Source organism: Rutilus rutilus (genome assembly GCF_951802725.1).
Source record: "Rutilus rutilus genome assembly, chromosome: 11".
Classification (NCBI taxonomy): Eukaryota; Metazoa; Chordata; class Actinopteri; order Cypriniformes; family Leuciscidae; genus Rutilus; species Rutilus rutilus.
The window spans coordinates 38,112,022-38,132,529 of record NC_140216.1 but is presented as its reverse complement, the minus strand read 5'-3'; the positions used below and the strand labels follow the sequence as shown (position 1 = coordinate 38,132,529).

The 20,508-nt window shown below is 36.6% G+C and overlaps 1 protein-coding gene across 1 annotated transcript; it reads left to right on the top strand.

The window, feature by feature from the left end:
• The first annotated feature begins 2,250 nt into the window (after nucleotides 1–2,250).
• On the top strand, nucleotides 2,251–19,989 carry sh3bp5a (SH3-domain binding protein 5a (BTK-associated)). The gene is made up of 9 exons (XM_084424767.1): nucleotides 2,251–2,575; nucleotides 3,652–3,714; nucleotides 6,020–6,148; nucleotides 14,030–14,194; nucleotides 14,318–14,448; nucleotides 15,267–15,309; nucleotides 16,271–16,490; nucleotides 17,176–17,499; nucleotides 19,145–19,989. Exons 1-9 carry the CDS (start codon nucleotides 2,495–2,497, stop codon nucleotides 19,330–19,332), a joined length of 1,344 nt encoding a protein of 447 aa, XP_084280893.1. The 5' UTR covers nucleotides 2,251–2,494; the 3' UTR covers nucleotides 19,333–19,989.
• Nucleotides 19,990–20,508: the final 519 nt, after the last annotated feature.

Genomic DNA, 20,508 nt, shown 5'->3' with positions numbered 1-20,508 from the left:
CATTTTAATCGTAGGGTGCAACGAGGCTAAAGGCACACCTTAAGAAATAAGATTGATTTATGGAGCAATAGATTTTGTGTGAAAATTGTGTGTTTATTTAATTTAAAAATCGTATAAATGTATGAGGTTGCAATGTGGGCCTTTTACCCCACAGACACACGGTGTAAAACCAGCATGGGGCAAAAGAGACACAGTATTTATACAAATACTTTAGCTGAAATACTTTGTTTTTAATAATATCTGAGTTAATACATGTTCAAAACAATCACTTTAGCAAAGTTTGCACTGTTTTCTGTTTATTTTGATCCATAAGACAATTCATTTTTTTTGTTCAATAAATATACTGTCATTAGAATATGTTAATAATATATTAAAAATATATTTTAAAAATACATAAAATCATTGTAAAGTAAAGATTCTGAAAGCATTGAATGAGATCCCATTATAATTAAATTTAGATAACATTAAATCACATTTTATTATATGATATGATTAATGTATTTTTAAATATGTTTCATTATTAATATGGTGATTATCTCTAAGGAGAACACCCAACTTAATATATGATATTTACCATCTGAATCTAGCCATGTCATGTCAACATATGGAAAAGTCAGACAGATATTTATTATCATGTAAGTGTGCTGTGTTAGACTAAACTGGGAATGGTCACAGCACTTGCATATCGTTGTCCTATTGTTAGTTTAATGGCTTCTATTGCTCTCCTCATTTGTAAGTCGCTTTGGATAAAAGTGTCTGCTAAATGTAAATGTAATGTAAATGCAATTCTCTGTATATTCTCTCGCCTTACACTAACCCTACCATTAAACCTATCCATCAAAGGAAACTTTCTGCAATTTATAGATTTAATCTGAGCATCAAGTATCCTTACTGTGCGTGTGAGTTTATGTTTGACACAGTGCTTTTGTTTTGACAGCAAGTTACAGCAAACTGGACTGGAATAACTAGGAATGTAGGAAGTTTGTTTACCATTTTGCAAATATGGAAAGGGCAGAAAGCAATGACATTCCCTGAATGAGATCCCACACACATTCAACTATCCCTATTTGTTTGTAGCTTATACATAGGCCAACAGTGTGAGTTAGGTGAATTCAGGTTGATTGGAACCCTGATCTTCTGATCTGCTGCTGTAGAGCAATACCGAGACTTGCTACTGCCAATACATTCACAGTCCTGCTTCTGTGAGCATGTGAGTCATGATGTGACATACAAAGACCCGTAGCAGATCTATACAGGTGGAGCTGGGGAAGGAGGAGGGTTTCTGAAAGCATGCTGCACTGATAACAGCAACGCTACCATATTTAAATGTTGAGCCGCAGCTCATTGGCTGCTGATGCAACAACAACCAATCAGCTGTGTAATCGATAATGATTTGATCGCTACCAAATGAGTTAAGGACCATTCAGCCTGCGCCATCTAGAGTTTCATGCCAGAACTTGGTATTGCCTTCAAAAATATTTATTTTTAATATCTGACTGACTGGGTCATTTTATGACACGGCACCGTTGTTATTTTGAAATGACCAAAAAGAGTAAAATAAGATCAAACTTCTATTATTTGGACAAAGATTAAAATACTTTAAGTGCTAAAAATTGTTTCTTGTCATTCCTTATAGTAATTAAAATAGTCGTTTTAATATATTTTTATGAACATGTCTTCAACTATGAATTCACAAAGGTAACAAGAATTATATTTTTGTAGTTTATTTTGACGTTAACAATAAAATCATCTATTTTTAGAGAGATAATTCAATGCATATATGTAGGCCTATATAAAATGTAACATTTTCAATAACCAGTTCTTGCCTTTACTCAAAAAGATCTATATCTAATCTATATCAATCTCTCTCTCCGCTGTCTGTGTGCGTGTGTGTGTGTGTGTGTGTGTTCATGTTTTTCTATCCCGGTGGGGACTTCACACAGACTCATGGGGACTCTTGTCACAGTGGGGACCTAAATTGAGGTCCCCATGGGTAAACAAGCTTATAAATCATACAGAATGAGGTTTTTTTTTTGGAAATGTAAAAATGCAGAAAGTTTTCTGTGATGGGTAGGTTTAGGGATAGGGGCAGTGTAAGGGGATAGAATATACAGTTTGTACAGTATAAAAACCATTAAGTCTATGGAGAGTCACCGCAAAGATAGTAAACCAGACATGTGTGTGTGCGTTTGTGTGTGAACTGCAGTGACCCTCATTCAGGACACCGGAGGGGGCGGGCGAGATCTCACTAGATCTCCGAGCTTTAGCGGCTCCTCATTCTCATGTCTGCCGGTGTTCTGTGTGTTTGTGTCTCTGCAGATTCATATCTGTTGGATATGAGGGATCGTGCGTGTTTCTTTTAATCGCGTTTGTCTGGATGAACTAATGGAGTGACCGCAGAAGCGCGGCTCTGCGCGGATCATCGGAGCCCGTTATCCCGGACAGAGACCCGCTTTGTTCGGCTAATAATAAACGAATCGCGTCTACTATTAAAATGAACGACACAGAGAAAGAGAATAAATCTGATGAAGACTCTGAGTCTCTGGAGGAAGAGGAGGTTGACCCGAGGATTCAGGTACAGTGAAACAAAATCAATTTCGACTGATACATCTGAGAATTCACATCGACAAAATCCATTTAAAGCGGATTAACGAAACTCGACTGAATACTTATAGGCTATGTTGGCTGTATTGACATGTTATGTTGTTCTATATGTCGATTATTGTTCTATATGTCGATCAGAAGTCATTCCTGTTTAACCTTCCCGAAACCAGAACTGAAGTTAGACGGGGTCAAACTCTTTTTGGATTAAAGCTCGATCAGATCGTAGATAAATTCATCAGAAGTCTATAATATGCACCGATTATCCGATCAGATAATGTTCTGTTGGTTCAGATTGTTCAACAGCTGGTGTTTGATTCGATCAGGGGAACCCCATTGTGACATCATCTCTTATATTGTGTTACATTGTTTCGTTTGTTACATTGAGGAACCGCGTTGACAATCAGATACATGTTTACTTTGACGTCATGTTTAGAATTCGGGTTCATTTTTAAAGGAAACGGTCGAGTTTACGCGCCCTGCATGCAGAATGAAGACGTGCTTGTGAAGTGTTAGATTCCTGTTAGAATTATAATGTTTTTTATTCGTTAGAAAACGATCTACAATTAACCATTAAAAAGTATTTGGACACACTGCTATATTGTTTGACCCAGCACTGTCAAAAACTAAAATCACCAAAACATCACAAACAAATTTTCTATAAAGCATGTTTTTTGTGTCCAGATACATTATTATCAATTGTTTTATCATTTGAAACGTTATAGTAGCTACTTTCTTTACAATAAATGACACTTTTAAATGCATTTTAAAATGGTAAGAAAGTGCTCCAGAGAATCATGAAAAACCTTTATGTAAGACTGTTCAAGCTGAACTGGTTTTTCATCCTCCACCCATGAAAGAAATTAATCCCGTAATGAAAACAACAGTGTGAAACATCTGTGTGTCATCAACGTGTAGCTAACATGGGAGGAAAAGCATACATATGAGCTTCATTTCAGTGTTGGGTTACTTGAAGAACACGTTCCAGATGTTGCTGGCATTGCAACAGACATCTCACTGCGATCTCAACTGGCTTTCTCTCTTCAACAGGGCGAACTGGAGAAACTGAATCAGTCTACCGATAACATCAACAGATGGGAGACCGAGCTGGAGGTAAGGTTCACATGCCTGCTTTCTGCTGTCACTGTTTTTGCTGAAAATGGTTGCAGGCTGAATTCCAAAGACATGTCTGAAAGCTCAGCGCCCTCCCCCCCATCCGGCTCTGACCAATAGGACCATTCCTTCGTGCGACTGACACCCTTTTTATCTACTGAGCAGACAGAGGAAATCTCTTCAATCCGAGTCTGGCATTCCTGCTCTGAAAGCCTCAACAGCTAGGAACATATACTTCCTCGTTTCATTCCAAACCCCAGTGACTAACTTTCTTCTGTGGAACACTAAAGGAGATACAAATAGTAGTAAATTGCCAGTTGCTAAATTGGCACAAGAAATATCCAATTCCATGTTTTGTTTCAGCTGATCTATGATTTCCTTTTAAAATACAGAATACACTCTTACTAAAAAAAGAATGTGCTGGTACCACGGTAAAGGTAAGGTGCGGAGTGACAATAACATGGTAGTCCAAAGTATTTAAAATAATACCATGGTACTACCATGGTTCAAAAATACTAAGAAATAAGGAGCAAAATGCAGTCATAATCTATGTAAGGATTATTGTAAAATTAGCTTTATATATTTGTATATGTGATTATCAGATATTTTTTGTGTCAGATATTTTTAATCAGTGTTATTTTAGTATTTTTAGGGCAACATTGTAAAACTTTAGTTTAGTTTGTTATATATATATATATTTTTAAATTCCCTCATATTATTATATTTTATTTCAGCTTTATATCTATGAACTAAAATGCTTTTGAAAGTTTTAGTTAGCAATAATAACACTGTGTAGAATTCAGACATTCATAAGTCAGTAACACTTTATAATAAGGTTTCATTTGTTAACAAAATGCATTAATTTACATTAACTAACCATGAGCAATACATTTGTTACTTCATGTTAACAAATACAACTTTGGATTTCAATAATGTATTATTAAATGTTGAATTTAACATGAACAAATATTAATAAATGCTGTAGAAGTGCAGTTCATTATTAGTTATATTATTAGTGTTAACTGATAATATTAACAAATGAAGCCTTATTGTAAAATGTTTCCCATAAGTTCTCTTTTAGTCTTATTTCAGATTAATTTGTTCCTCATCCTCTTTTTTTTTTTTAAATGACATATGATCTCTCACGGCTCTCTGTATTTCACTGTATTTGGCCTGTGATTAATCAGCAGAAGGAACTTTCTGTCAGAGGAAGTCTAAATCCCTCTGACGTGTCTTTTGTCACCGAGGTCCTGTGTGGAAGGATGTAGATGTCAATGTTTTTAAATATGTCCAAACCCAGTCCACAACAGATTCATGACCGGCAGAACTGGACACGACACGCGGACACACGCACGACTCAGGCTCACAGGCCCCGCTGCTCATCTTATGCTACAAACGTGCTTGTTTCTTTCTGCTGAGGGAGAGTTTTCTGTCTAGAAAGCAGGGAGTAGATTCCTCCTTAACTGGGTTAAATGCTGAATTGAGTTAGCTGATCCAGCGCTTTTCAGGGAGCAACAAAAGGCTGGCTAGTGAAGCGTTGCATTGCTGTGAAAGTGAAAGATGGAAACTCATAATTCAGAGAGATTCCTGAGCATACAGTGCATGTTGCCTGGATATGATGAGCCTGGGATTTATTCAGGTTACACAGACTGCATGTACTGTAATTCACACTTCAGGATACTTGTAAACACAAGAATTCAGTCGTTCATACAGCTAAAAATGTTCAGGGAGTCAAACCTTAGACAGCACTGTTCACAACATTTTTTGTTAACACTTTACAATAAGGTTCATTAGTTAACTACCTTAGTTAACATGAACTAACAATGAACAACACGTCTACAGCATTAATTATGTTTAGTTAACATTAATTTCAACATTTACTAATACATTATTAAAATCAGTTGTATTTGTTAACATTAGTTAATGCACTGTGAACTAACATGAACAGCTGGATTTTTATTAACTACAATTAACAAAGATTAATAAATACTGTTACAAATGTATTGCTCATTGTTAGTTCATGTTAGTTAATACATGAACTAATGTTAACTAATGAACCTTATTGTAAAGTTTTACCATTTTTTTTAATCTGATTTGCTAGCTTTATGCAATATTTAGGAGTGTGAGTGCACTTTATCAAGAAACAAAGTTGTATCAAGTTCCCAGTGCTTTCAATGAGGAACTACCCACTGAATTTGACAGATCTGTGAGTTTGTGCCATTGAATACTGAGTTTTGTTTGAGACATGTGTGTGCGTGTGTGATTTTTAGATTCACTGTCTGTTATTGACCTCTGTTTTCTTTAGGATTCCCGGCAGAAGTTTCGCGCCGTCCTGTTGGAGGCCACCGTCAAACTGGACGAGCAGGTCAAGAAGATCGGTAAAGCCGTAGAAGACTCTAAACCGTACTGGGAGGCCAGGAGAGCGGCCCGCCAGGTGAGACGCAATAATGTTTGTTTTGCTGGATTTTTGCATGGTGTGGAATCTTCTGGAATCCCATCCAGGGAATAAATGATTAGGAAAAACACTTAAAAAGAACTTTTAAACTTTATGAAATATAGTCGTTCACTACTGTAAAAAGGAAAGCAGGCTAAAGAACAGAGTTATGTAATGAAGGTTTGGCTGTTGCCATAGAGGCCCGTTGAACAGCAGGAAACAGCTGGTGACCCGGTTCAGCGGGCATGACTCTGGTTCACCTCATATACCTCTACCAGTAGGTTAAACACAGCTATGTGCAAAGTAAACTGTTGAAATGACCTTGCATGTCTAGAGCTGGACAATATATATAAAAAATATTCATAATTCTTATGATATAAAATTAAGCAAAATCATGAATATTGCAATTATTTTTGCTTTTAGCTATTAAAAATACCTTTTTCCTTTGGCCATGAAGTAAACATGTTCATCATGATAATGATAGATAGATAGATAGATAGATAGATAGATAGATAGATAGATACAGATAGATAGATAGATAGATAGATAGATAGATAGATAGATAGATAGATAGATAGATAGATAGATAGATACATGCATACATACATTATACACACATACATAGATGCAAATCATATTTATATATACAAATAAAAAACATAAACATAATATTGTCAAAAGAGTGAAACATATTTAGGGTTCATATCAAGGGTTAATTGTCTTTGTTGTATTGCCCAGCACTAATCTTGATTTATGCTTAAATAGCCATCCATAATAGGCTATATAAAACAGAAAATTAGCCGTGCGAAACTATCTTGCTGACTTTACACTGTAAAGTGTCATGAACTAATAGTGTAATCTTTGTAGATTAACAGCAGATTAACATTAGTAATGTACTGTATTAGTGTGCTATGATCAAAAAAAGTGTGATGTTTAAAAAAAAAAGTGTGATGTTACAAAAGAGTGTGACTCAAATTTTGGTGGAAGAGTTTAAGAAAAACATGTTTGCCCCAGTTTAACTTCTCATAATCACATGACCGCCTTCCACCCCCAAACCCAGCCGGCGCTGTCAGCTTCTGAATAATGAATGACCTGCAGTGCAGCGCACAGACCATCATCATTTGTTTGCAAACAGGCCTGTGTATTTTCTATAGATAGAAACAGCTAAGGAGAGAAGACTGAACATGACGTCCTTCTAATGTGTCTAAATGCATGAAAAGCCTCTTCTCCTCAGAACATTTTTAGCATAGTGACAGTTATTACAATCAAAATCTAGATTTTAATATGAACAAGCATGTGTCATTAGTGTCATGTGAGTGTGCGTGAGGATGGACTTGAGATCCCTGCTGCTTTCAGCCATGAAATTCTCCATATTATCACCTTGTGACAGTGATAAATCAACACAAATGTCTCTGTCATAAAAGAGCTTTTTATATCCAAGAGGTGACTTTAGTGAGAGTTCTGCTCAGCTTCTGGCTCTAACGCAATTATAACACTGTCAAAACCCAACAGAAGTGCAGTGTTTATCTGCAGTGTATATTCGGTAAAATTTTTCATTTTTATATATATATATATATATATATATATATATGGAGAGAGAGAGAGAGAGAGAGAGAGAGAGAGAGAGAGAACTCTCATTAGATAAACTAATTTATTTCAAATGAAGTGATGAAGAGATTGACTCTCGTGAGAAAGCTGTGAGAAGCCTTCAGAAAGACAGAAGCTCCGGTCACTCGCTCATATTCTAAGTCTATTTTTAAACGCATTGAAACAAAATGATCTGACATTAGTCATGAGTCAGTATGTGCCGCCAAGAAAAAGACAACGCTAGCTAACCTTTTAAAAGCTGCTGGTAAAACCTGATTCATTTAAGCTGAAGTGTACACAGATCGTAAGCAACACATCTGTACGTCAGCATCTACTCACTAACTATCTTATTGCGAACGATACGATCAAAAGAAACATAATAATTCAGATGGAGTAAATAATACGCAGCACACACACACTGTTATTGATGTTAGCTAATATGATTTAATGGCTTGATTTAATCTTAATATGCATTATACCACTGTGTTTGATCTGTGTAAAGCTGAAGTCAGTGTGTGTGTGTGTGTGAGTGTGTGTGTGTGTGTACATTTCCCTGCGCTGGTAATCAAATGAAGGTGGTCTTTAACTGTCCTGTCATCACCTTAAAAGACCACCATGATCTGTCTGTGTCAGTGGGTGAGACACATAGCTAAGACTGGCAATGCCAGCTGTCTCTTAGTCAGAATGCCAACGCCCACTTTACAGCCAATCAGAACACAGTACACGATCACCTCCAATGAGCTACAGCTGATCAGACAGACAGACAGACAGATAGATAGATAGATAGATAGATAGATAGATAGATAGATAGATAGATAGATAGATAGATAGATAGATAGATAGATAGATAGATAGATAGATAGATAGATAGATAGATAACCTTGATTCGGTCGGTCTGTCCGTCGGAATATCTGTCAGTCTGTTCATCTAAATAGATAGATAGATGGATGGGTGTGTCTTTTAACAGTGTTCAGTGTGTTCTGGCGCGTCTCTCACCTCTCGTTCCTCTGGCATCTGTTCTGTCCTGTGACACGTGATCAGACATCAATGACAGGCGACTCCAACACGTGTCAGCTGACCTCACACCTCACGTCCCCTCACAGCGTGTGTGTCTGAGTGTTGATTAGAGATGAGCAGAGGTTTTAAAACAGACACACACACACACACTATCATGGTCAAATCAAGGTCATTTGAACTGACAGTACATGAAAGGTGTTATCCAGACTGAGACCGCACTGGATCTTCTGCTGCTGCAATGTCTCATATGCAAATGTAGAACTATTTTAGTTAACCACTCAGTTGGACATTAAAATATTCAAACATTTCTTTTCTGCTCACAGCAAAATGTTGTCCGAACTTCTGTTTGTTCAAAATAGCATACTACAGTACTACTTGTACTGTTTCTGCAGTTTACTATGCACTTTATATGCATGCAGAAAATAAACATGACATACTACATTTGCACAAGAATTATATTAGGTAATGAATGACACATCTTACTATCAACCCGCTCATTTTACTCATTATATTTGTTCAGTGTGCATTATGTATACAATATGCACATGTATTCATGGAATACCTGGACGACCAACTACATTTGCCGTAGTGTGCTTGTGTATAAAACAGTGCAATGAATATTGTCCCCGATTATGACCTATAACCTTGTATTTACAGTGTGATGATTGAATCAGAATTAGATTTTTCTCAAAAGTTTCTTAAAATTAATAAAAATGCAAAATAATAATCGTTATTTCTAAGATTATAACTGAATATGACAAAATACTACTGTTTATTGTTGCACACTGCATCACATGTCATTAAGAAATAGCAGGCAGCATACAGGAGACACTGTAGTATTGAACTAGTGCGCTGGAAATGTTAAACTTCCTGTTTTCTACACAAATATTTGGCCTCAACTTAAGATTTATGTATTTGAATTGCATATAAAACATCAACTTGCACAGTTTTAAGCAAATAAACTTAATGTAATGCATATTTTTCAGTCATATTTAAAAGAAACAGGTATGATTTGTGTAATAGTAAACATAAACATTAAACTAATCTTTGAACTAATTGAATATTGTTTGTTCCACATCTAGCCATATTCAAACTTTTTAAATGAATACATTTAATTGTTTTCACAATTATAATATGTATGCTCATTCAATGCATTTTGAAAATATGGTTATTTATAAAAAAAGTTTTAAATATATGCAAAGAGCTAATAATAAACTAGCCATTTAGTTTTTTACACTTCAGGGCCACTATATTGTTCTCTAAAAGCAAGACCATTTTAATTTTAAGTCAAATGAATTATGCTATAATAGGAAAGATTAAAACATCAACTTGCACAGTTTTAATATAGACAAGCTAATAAACGTAATGTAATGCATATTTTTCAGTCATATTTAAAAGAAACAGGTATGATTTGTGTAATAGTAGTAAACATAAACATTAAAAAAATAATTAAATACACAATAACCAGGTATATGTATTTATCATCAGTCAATCCAATTTGTTTCAATCTTTGAACTAATTGAGTATGGTTTGTTTCACAGCTTGCCATATACAAACTTTTAAAATTAACTAATTTAATTGTATTCACAATTATAATATTTATGCTCATTCTATGCATTTTGAAAATATGGTTATTTAAAAAAAAGTTTTAAATATATGCAAAGAGCTAATAATAAACTAGCCATTACACTTCAGGGCCACTATATTGTTCTGTAAAAGCAAGACAATTTTAATTTTATGTCAAATAAATTATGCTATAATAGGAAAGATTGCGGACAGAGAGAGAGAAGGAGCTCGTATTGCATAAATCATAGTCATGAAGAAAGATCCGGATTGTTGATCCCTGTGGATCTGTGCAGAAGGAAAACAGCCGTCTTTGTCTCATTTTGGAAGAGGTTGTGGAATTCCACTGGTTTGCTTAATGGATGCTGGGAGATCTACACTCTCGCTGTCATTTAAAAAAAGGGATGTCATTTAAAAGACCTTAATGTGTGATCATGCTAAAACCAGCAGGAGGAAGTTTGATTATTTACAGACAGTGAAGTTAACATGCACACATACTTCTGCATTTAATGCGAATGCTAATAAAACCACGGGGAAGTTTCCTGCGTTTAGTTGCTGAGGTGATTATGCATCTTCAGATCATACTGAAGTCTTTAAATGGTAATTCAACACGATTTCGTGAATGCTGCTCATGAAAAATTCACCGCGTCTGACCGAGTTTAGGAAGAAAATAGGTCAGCAAACCAGAGAAAATCATACTTGTGCTGCCTGTCAAACACATTACCAGGAGGAGAAAATGGGCAGTATAAGAAACAGACTGTTCCCTTCTCAGTCCAGACACACAGAACATAACAAGTGTGTGTGAACAGACAGGCAGATGAGCGAGTGTGTGTGATTTTGACCTTAAAAGCTCCACAGCAAGAGAGAACCTTTATTGACGTAACTCTAATCTGTCATTAGTGTTAACAGAGCTCAGCTTCACCTGACCTTGACCTTGACATCGTGAGGGAAAGTGTCTAAAGTTGATCGGATCACAAGTGGACGACACTAAATACAGGTGTAAACAGGGTCTTAAACGTTTTGAGCTTGTCCACTTTTGACCACTTCAACAACACATTAGACCGGATTGCTTTCGTTGTGTAAACGCTCATATGGTCTACTAAAAGACCGTCTACTAGATGTTTTTCCAGCTTCTAGCATCTCTCATTGTGCATCAGTATGTTAGGAATCCCTCAGTGGGTCACTGGAGAGTGTTCAGGAGCACAGTTCATCACGAGTTACATCACAGCCACAGTGACGGCTTTATGGCTGCCGTCTCTCCAGACTCCGGCGGGCCGACACACAAGCTCTTTGTGACTGAGCAGCTCGGTCAAAATCACAGTGTTATGAGTGACACACAATGGCCAGTTGACAGATCAGGAGAAATGCATCATCTCTTATCATCTGTGGGCCGCTGTTCTGGGTTACTCTGTGGTCATGTGCTGCACAACTGGGTGTTGATTGAGTCATGCATTTTGTAATAGCCAATACTGAAGAAAGAACATTTATAGAACAGTGTGCACAACGGCCTATATAAAGATTATAATAATATACACTACTGTTCAAAAGTTTGGGGTTTCAGTAAGATTTTTTGTGTGTGTAATTAATACTTCTATTTATCAAACATACATTAAATTGTTCAAAAGTGACAAGTGTTAAGTTTTCTATTTCAAATAGTTGTAGAAATAGTATCTATTTCTTACTTTTTGAACATTCTATTCATTAAATGTATCATGGTTTCTACAAAATATGAATGTAGAAACAATGTTTTCAACATTGATTTTAAAATTAAATGTTTCTTGAGCAGCAAATCCGCATAAGAATGATTTCTGAAGGATCATGTGACACTGAAGACTGGAGTAATGATGCTGAAAATGCAGCTTTGATCACAGGAATAAATTACATTTTACAATATATTCACGTAGAAAACAGCTATTTTACATTACAATAATTTTTTAATCAAATATGCAGCCTTGGTGAGCAGAAAAATCTCACTGACCCCACATTTTTAATGTTAGCGTGCTCATATAATACAGTTTAATGACAAATAAGACCTACAGAAAACTGCTCATATCAAACAAACACCTTTTCGATTAAAATGTTTTAAAAAATCACTAAAAACACTTAAAAACTGCCCCACTGAGAAGCCAAAGCAAATTTAGATTTTAATGTCTCAGTGTATTGCTTCAGACTTCAGTGTGGAGCGTTTGCCCACGCAGACATGCCATCATCACATCCTTGCATTAGCAGAGGCCTAAATAGAGCTATTGTTTGATGCTGTACATGCATTGTTTCATGATGCTGAAAGCTCGGTTTTGAACAATGGTCAGAAAGGTCAGTTCTGGAAACGTTTGACAAGACGCATTACCAAATGTGTTCGCGAACCCGAGGAAACCGAGCGCTCCGCTCATCTCGCTAATGCTAACTGACGTGTAAAGTGTGTGTGAGTCGTCTGTCTGGAGAAGTGCATGTCGTCTCTCGCTCTCTCTCTACCTTCACACTGTATACTGAGCACTTCTGGATTCTTCCATGCAAAACAGAAACACACTGACGTTAATTCACACACAGCGCTGACTCCAGCTGGGATTTTTAATGCACTGCGACACAGATAAAGCAAGCAAGACATAAAGTTAGTATGAAACTAGCATAGATAAATTCACTTACTAACCTTGTCTGTGTAAAGTTATATCCAGTTTTTGAATCTCCTGTCATGAGATTAAAGCTGGAATACTTTTTTAAATAAACACTCTTATAAATAAAGGTTCTTTATTGGTACTGATGGTTCCATGAAGAACCTTCAAAATCCATGGAATCTTTCCATTCCACAAAAGGCTTCATTAGAATTGTAAAATGTTCTTCGCACTTAAAAAAAAAGGTTCTTATTTCACTGAAATTTATTTTGGGGAACCAAAAATGTACAGCATCACTGGGAAACCCCCCTTTCAGAAGCTGAGAAAATTACAATTATTATTAGATTCTTTATAACTGAGAAAAGCCTCATGGATTTGATTGCACAGACCCAGGAGGTGAGATGATTGAGCTTTATGAAATATACATTAGCTTCTTTGTCTCAAGCTACTAGTTTTCTTTATGAATTCTTCAGCAGAATATAGATTTGAATAATGAAAGAGGGATCGTCTGTAAATGAGAAGCTCATCCCACAGAGAGACGGAGCCTGGTCATGTGATCTATTAAAGCTGAGCCACTAATGCCGTGACTGATGAAGCTTTATTGGAAATTAAAAGAAAACTAAAGATTAAATTGTGTAGTAAGATAGATTTAGAGTAAGATCATATTATGGGACTAATGCTAAATAATGTGGTACCAGTTGAACACACACTTTAATTCTTCCATAAATAGAAACTTCCCTGGAGAGTGTCTCACAATGGCACTGAATTGTGGGACATTTGCGTCATCAGTATATGAGCATTGAGTATTGACAGCAGTTGTTTACTATGGTATCTTGGTAACACTAAGGATGTGTCATCATCGTTTACGTAACAACGTGTGCACACTTGAATCTGTCTGCTGCGAATGCATTGCAAGAGATGAAGAATGTGAGCTGCTCGCTGAAGACATGAATTATACATTAGTCTGCAAATTATGCTTCAGCAAATTATACCGTATTGCATTCATACTAATTGCTTAATATATATACATACACAAGCTTAATTTCAAGAGTTTGGAAAACAGCCCAAAGACCTGAAACGATCGTAATATTGTGATGTGTTTCAGGCTCAGGTTGAGGCTCAGAAAGCCACACAGGAGTATCAGCGGGCCATGGAGAACCTGCGGGCGGCGAAGGAGACCATCGCTCTGGCCGAGGAGCGTCTGTTAGAGGAGGACAGCAGACAGTTTGACTCGGCCTGGCAGGAGATGCTCAACCACGCCACCCAGAGGGTGAGAGACACAACACCACTCACCATAAACATGCTAAACTATACATGAGTTCCTGTAGCTGTAGAACACAATATTCTGTTCTATGTTAATGTGATTCTGAACTGCTCTGATTGGCTCCTACAGGTGATGGAGGCGGAGCAAACCAGGACACGCAGTGAACTCGAGCACAGAGAAACAGCGACCAAATACAACGCCGCCATCAGCCACATGAGACAACTGGAGAAGAAGCTCAAACGCACCATCAACAAGTCCAGGTCAGAGGACAACCATCCATCTCTCCATCCATCCATCCATCCATCCATCCTTCCATCCATCCATCCTTCCATACACCCATCCATCCATCCATCCATCCATCCATCCATCCATCCATCCATACACCCATCCATCCATCCATCCATCCATCCTTCCATCCATCCATCCATCCTTCCATCCATACACCCATCCATCCATCCATCTCTCCATCCATCCATCCATCTCTCCATCCATCCATCCACCTATTTATCCACCCATCAATCCATCCACCATACATCAATGCATCAGTCTGTTTTTTATAAACATACACTACCACTCTAAAGTTTGAGGTCTGTAAGATTTGTTTTGTAAGAAATGAATGCTTTTATTCAGCAAGCACACATTAAATTGATCAATCAACAGAAAATCTTTTTTGAGGCATTTATAAAAATAATACAAATAAATCATGTTGCAATTGACATAAAGAAGAGACACCCTAAAATCTTGCTGAAACAAGTTCTGCACGCACTCATTCAGCAGGACATGCATAATTCATAATGATTCATTTCAAAAACATATTTGGGAATAAAAGTATGTTTGCTTCAGAAAACCCACAAAATGTTTCCTCTCTCACACATATAAATGACCAAAACTCTGTGTTTCCCCTTCCCGGGCCTCTGCTGTGGATGAAGTGTAGTTCAGTGCGGGGCGTCTCTAATGTGTTCCAGATGTGCTTCTGCTGATGGAATGTGCCGGTTCTTTCACAGCGCTCTGTTGTTGCCATGGAAACCGGCTCTGAGACTCACTCTGTTCTAATCGTCCTCTTTCTCTCCCTCTGCAGGCCGTACTTTGAATTAAAGGCCAAGTATTATCTGCAGCTCGAGGTATGTCAGTTTTTAATATTCATTCATTCATATTTATTTATATTTTATCTGAAGAAAATGAAGGCTATTTTTAAAACTGTTAAGTACTCATTTCACCCTTAATTCTCATTACAATTAAATTGTAATGATTTATGCATCATTGTAGTTTTTGTTGTACTGAAATTAACTTCTGTTGATATAAATCATTGTACTACAGTAATATTTGTAATATTTTAAAACTTCTTCAATTAAATTTAAATATAAATTAAAAATAATATTTGTCAAATATTTACAACATTATAATATTTTTTAAAAATGTGTTGAAATATTATGTTTTAATGTATATTTTATTTTAAAAAATACAGTATGTAAAAAAAGTAATCTCAGGAGAATCACCATTAAGAATAATGGAAATTACAATTAATAAATAAATATATATATATATATATATATATATATATATATATATATATATATAAAAACATACAAGCGCATTACAGTAATGAGACTAATTCAACTAAATGTATATTTAAATATATCATTGTTAAAAAAAATTGTTTTAATTTATTTGATATTTTATAAAAAAAAATACAGTATGTAATACAGTATGTAATACAGTAATGATAATCTCAGAAAAATCATCATTCAGAGTAATAGAAATAAGATAAATAAATACAAATAAATAAATATATAGATAAATAAATTTAAATACATACATACAAATTACAGGTGCATTACAATAATGAGAATTTGGGGGGAAATGTGCTAATATGTTATTAAAAATAATGTCACGATATTAAAAATGTAATGATCCAAAGGTCCCTTCTTTAGACATTATCTTTAGACAATTTTTGCATGTTTTTAGTCATTCAAGAGTATTCCTTTTAGAAACACAAACTAACATGTAGATTTGATCTGAATCTTGATTATGAATATATGTGTCCTGTTCTCCGCTTTACCTTGTCCTCCTTCTCCCACACAGCAACTGAAGAGACGGGTCGACGAGCGTCAGGCTAAACTGACCCAGGCCAAAGCCGAGTACAGGACGGCCCTTCGGAACCTGGAGACCATCTCGGATGAGATCCACGCACGGCGCCGGCTCTCGGCCATGGGGCCCCGGGGCCGAGGGGTGGGGGCCGAAGATGACGGGGCCGCTACCGACGACATCGCCAACTTCAAAATGGAGTCTGACGGCATATCGAGTGAGTGAGATCATACATAATGCGCATTGTAATTCAGTTTGTAATACATACAGCAGTCCTTAAAAGAAACATTTCACGAAAATAAATTCATTTGGTTTAAAATGGTATATGACATTTTATGATCCAAAATCATGCTGAATTACAATCAAATCTGTCAAGCAGTTTCACGCAACCTTATAATTCATTTTTTACTTCAGTTTTATTTTAGAGCTGAAACTAAACAAAAATTTTAAATGTTGCTTTGGCAACTAACTGCTGATACAAAATAATATTATTTTAGACTGACTACATAGTTTTTATTCATTCTTATTTCAGTTTGATTTCGCTTCAGCTGTGCCTGTTTTAGATCAGAGAGACGAAACAAAATTGAGCTTTTACAGTGGCACAAAAAAGTGAATATAAACTTCAAAAGTGTATATATTTTATTGCATCAGATAATGAAATATCATATTTGACCATTTCGCACCAAACCAAACTTCTATTAGTGAAATGTTTTGCCTACTTTCCAAGGCCGCTGTATGTATTTAATCATTTCTAGTCCCTGCATTTTTACTTTTACATGCAATTTGTCAAAAAGCCAAAAATAGTTATTAGATAACTGGATTGGTAAGCAAGCTAGAAAAGAAATAGCAACTAACAATATTCAAAATGCTGATGTAAACTCAAACGGTTGTGTTTTTTCTAGTGATGTCAGTGAATATGGAGGACAGCTGCACCGGCACGACATCAGAAGACGATCCCGAGACACAGTCCACCGGCAGCCTGAGCTCCACGTCTGCACCTCTCGACCTGGCCTGTCCGATCCCCTCCTCTCCCTCCTCATATCCCCTGCTCTCGTCCTCCTGCCCGTACCCGTCCTCCTCGCCCCCGTCGTCTCCCTCCGCCGCTCCTGAGCTGCTCCAGCTGCCCGGCTCGGGGTCTCTGGAGGGCTTCGAGCAGGTGTCTCCGGTGTTGGGCCCTCGCAGCGAGTGCAGCGGGGCCTCGTCTCCAGACTGTGAACAGGAACGAGGTGAGAGCCAAAAGACCTTGAACCATGAGGACTGACTCAAATGTGTGGAGTCATAAAGTTAACGGCCAACTAGCGAGTTTTATTCACTTGCCAAAGACAGTTTTACTTACAAGGAATTGTGGCATTATGTTGATTATCCACAAAAATTTATAAAAAATGTTTTTTATTTTATTTATTTAACAGATGTTGTGTCAGAGTTAGCTAATTTGCATCTGTGGTCCCTGGACATGTGGTTGTTACATAAAATGACAGCACTCCATTACAATCCAGAAAAAAGAAGAAAATAATAATAATAATAATAATATTACATCACAATATAACAAATTACAATATCACAATATCAAAAAAAATAATAATAATAATAATAATTAATGATCACATGATTGATTTTTCTTAAGCCAATTTTTTTTTTCTGTTTCTTTATTATATTTAAAAATTTGTGACAATAAACAAGCCAGAATGATTAAGCCATAATTTAAGTGCAGTTGCTTGTCCCCCATTTTCTTTAAAAAAAAAAGCAAAAAGGCACTTACAGTGGAAGTAAATGGGGCCAATCCGTAAACATTAAAATACTGAATGATTCAATAGTATAAGATCCTTTCCAATCAGAGTCTAAAAGCTCAATGCTTGAAATTAATTTGCTGCGTATCCCCAAAAAAGGATTACATGCACAATCTTCTTTTTATTACAATCTTTGGAAACATTTCGTCTTTATATACAATTTCTTACATGTCATTCAACACATGTACATTTAATTTAGCAATTGTAGACCAGTTACTCAATTAGAAATGAACAAATCCAAAGGAGGAGGAAAAAAACAGGACAGATTAAAGTTCAATCTATGTGCTTGTACAGTATTTAGACGAAAAATCCATTTGCTTTCAGTTTTTAATGATTTCTGTTCCATATTCGCACACCGACGCATTGGAAGTACCATGTCTATTCCACAAAAAGACATCTCATTAACTGGTATAATACACCTCTGGGAAATGTGGAGCAACTGGTGATTAACCATCAGCTCTCTTTATAGCACTCCTGTGTTCATTAATACGGAATCTCAGCTTTTTTGGAATATGCAGCAAATGAATTTCAAGCTTTGAGCTTTTTTTGGAAGGATCTTAATGTATCTTTGAATCATGTCAAACGTGGATTGAAAAATGCGCAAGATCCTTTTCTCTCTTTTTGATTCGAAAGTATCGCTACAAGATGTAAACAATATGCACGTAATCATGCTTTTAGTGTGAAAACGAAACAAAATCACTTACATTTTTGTTATATCCATTCTTACACCTTTGTCGCAATGCCATAAGCCCTAAAAGGACCGTAAAAAAATTACTTTAACAGCTCAAGTAATACACATGAACAGAAGAATTAATCATTTTACATTTGTTTAAAATTGAAATTTGAACATTTTTAAATCTTCCAAAAATTATCCCTATTCACTTCCATTAAAAGTGCTTGATTTTTACTTTATTTTAAAGAAAATTATTTTATTAAGGTGATAAACATCATGCCACAAATACTATCGACTCGGCTTAACTTGTTCTGAACCTGAACATACCTTCAATTTTAGATGTGATTTCTGACGTTCATTTGATGTGAATAAATGAACAGATTCTCATCAGTTGTGTGTGTTTTCGAACAGGTGAGAGAGCAGAGGGCGCAGAAGTTAAACCTGGCAGAACGAACAACACCAGCGGTCAGAAAAGCTCACGCCTGGAGAAGAGCCTGCGCAGTTTATCTCTCCAATCCGCAGACGACAACGACACGGACACTCGTTCTTTCACTGTGACCTCCAACACACCAGCAGTGCTGCTTCTCAACAGTGTTTAGGAACACAGACCTTCAGCACATGGGGCCAGAGCAGGGGCCCGGATCTGACACTACAGTATGACGAAGGAGCCATTGTGTGAATCTGTTATCATCTCAGTGTTATGGACATCTCATCTCAGACTGGTTTAAAACCAGAAAACCATGAAAGTATTAGAATTGCCATGCAGACATCAGCTATGAAGTGATGGGAGCTATATTGAACTTTTCATCATCACTGAGTGGATGCTCTTCATGTCTTCCTCAAATGTTCGTGTCGTGAATGGACACTGTTTGTATTGTATCTTCTGCCGTGGCGTCTCACTAGCTCACTTGAAACGGACTCCATTTTGATTGTTGTTGATGACACACTTACTAACTGTTGTAGCATAAACAATTAAGCGTCTGAATACGTAAAGAAAGCGTACGACTGAAAAGCGGCGAGTGGGACGCCAGCCTTAGCAGAAGATTTCTGCACTTGTTTTTCACTCTGTCGGCGTTGTGCGATGAACTTTCTCTACAGTCTTAGATTTACTCCACAGGTCATAACGTAACGAGGGACTCGTGTAGTTCAAAGCTATATATTTATACTCAGTGTTTATCTCGTTATCATGATGTTATCGATGTGTTTTCATGGCACAAAGTTCTTATTTGTGTAATAAACACATGCTCACAGCTTGAGTCTCTTTCCACTGTTGTGATTTCACACATTTAAGTTTTTACTCCTGTTAGGGGTTAACAGTTTAGGACCCAAGGACCAGATGTTTGAAAAGAAGACCCGGAGTCAGAATTATAAAAAATTGAAGAAAAGTTTTACTGAAGATAGTTTGCAGTTTCATCAGCAGAAGTTCAGCTTCAAGACTCACACAGGAGTTCGTAGGCCGCCCCGCTTACAGTTACAAAGATCACAGCAGTTATACCATTTCCAAGGTCTAAGCTACGCCATTGCTTACAGGCTGAATGATTCTTATTGGCCAAGAAATAGATAAACATAGTAATTTTCCACACATATACAGATAGACTGAAGCATATCTCCATAGATTATGCCGCTGACACTCGGACCCTGAAGTTAGGCACGTCATGACCTTCCAGGTCGCAAATTTGGGTTGCTGGGTGCCAGCATGTCCCGAACAACAACTCAGTCAATCTCCAACAATGCCAGTGGTTCCTTTACGCAAGAAGACTAACACACACACCCGA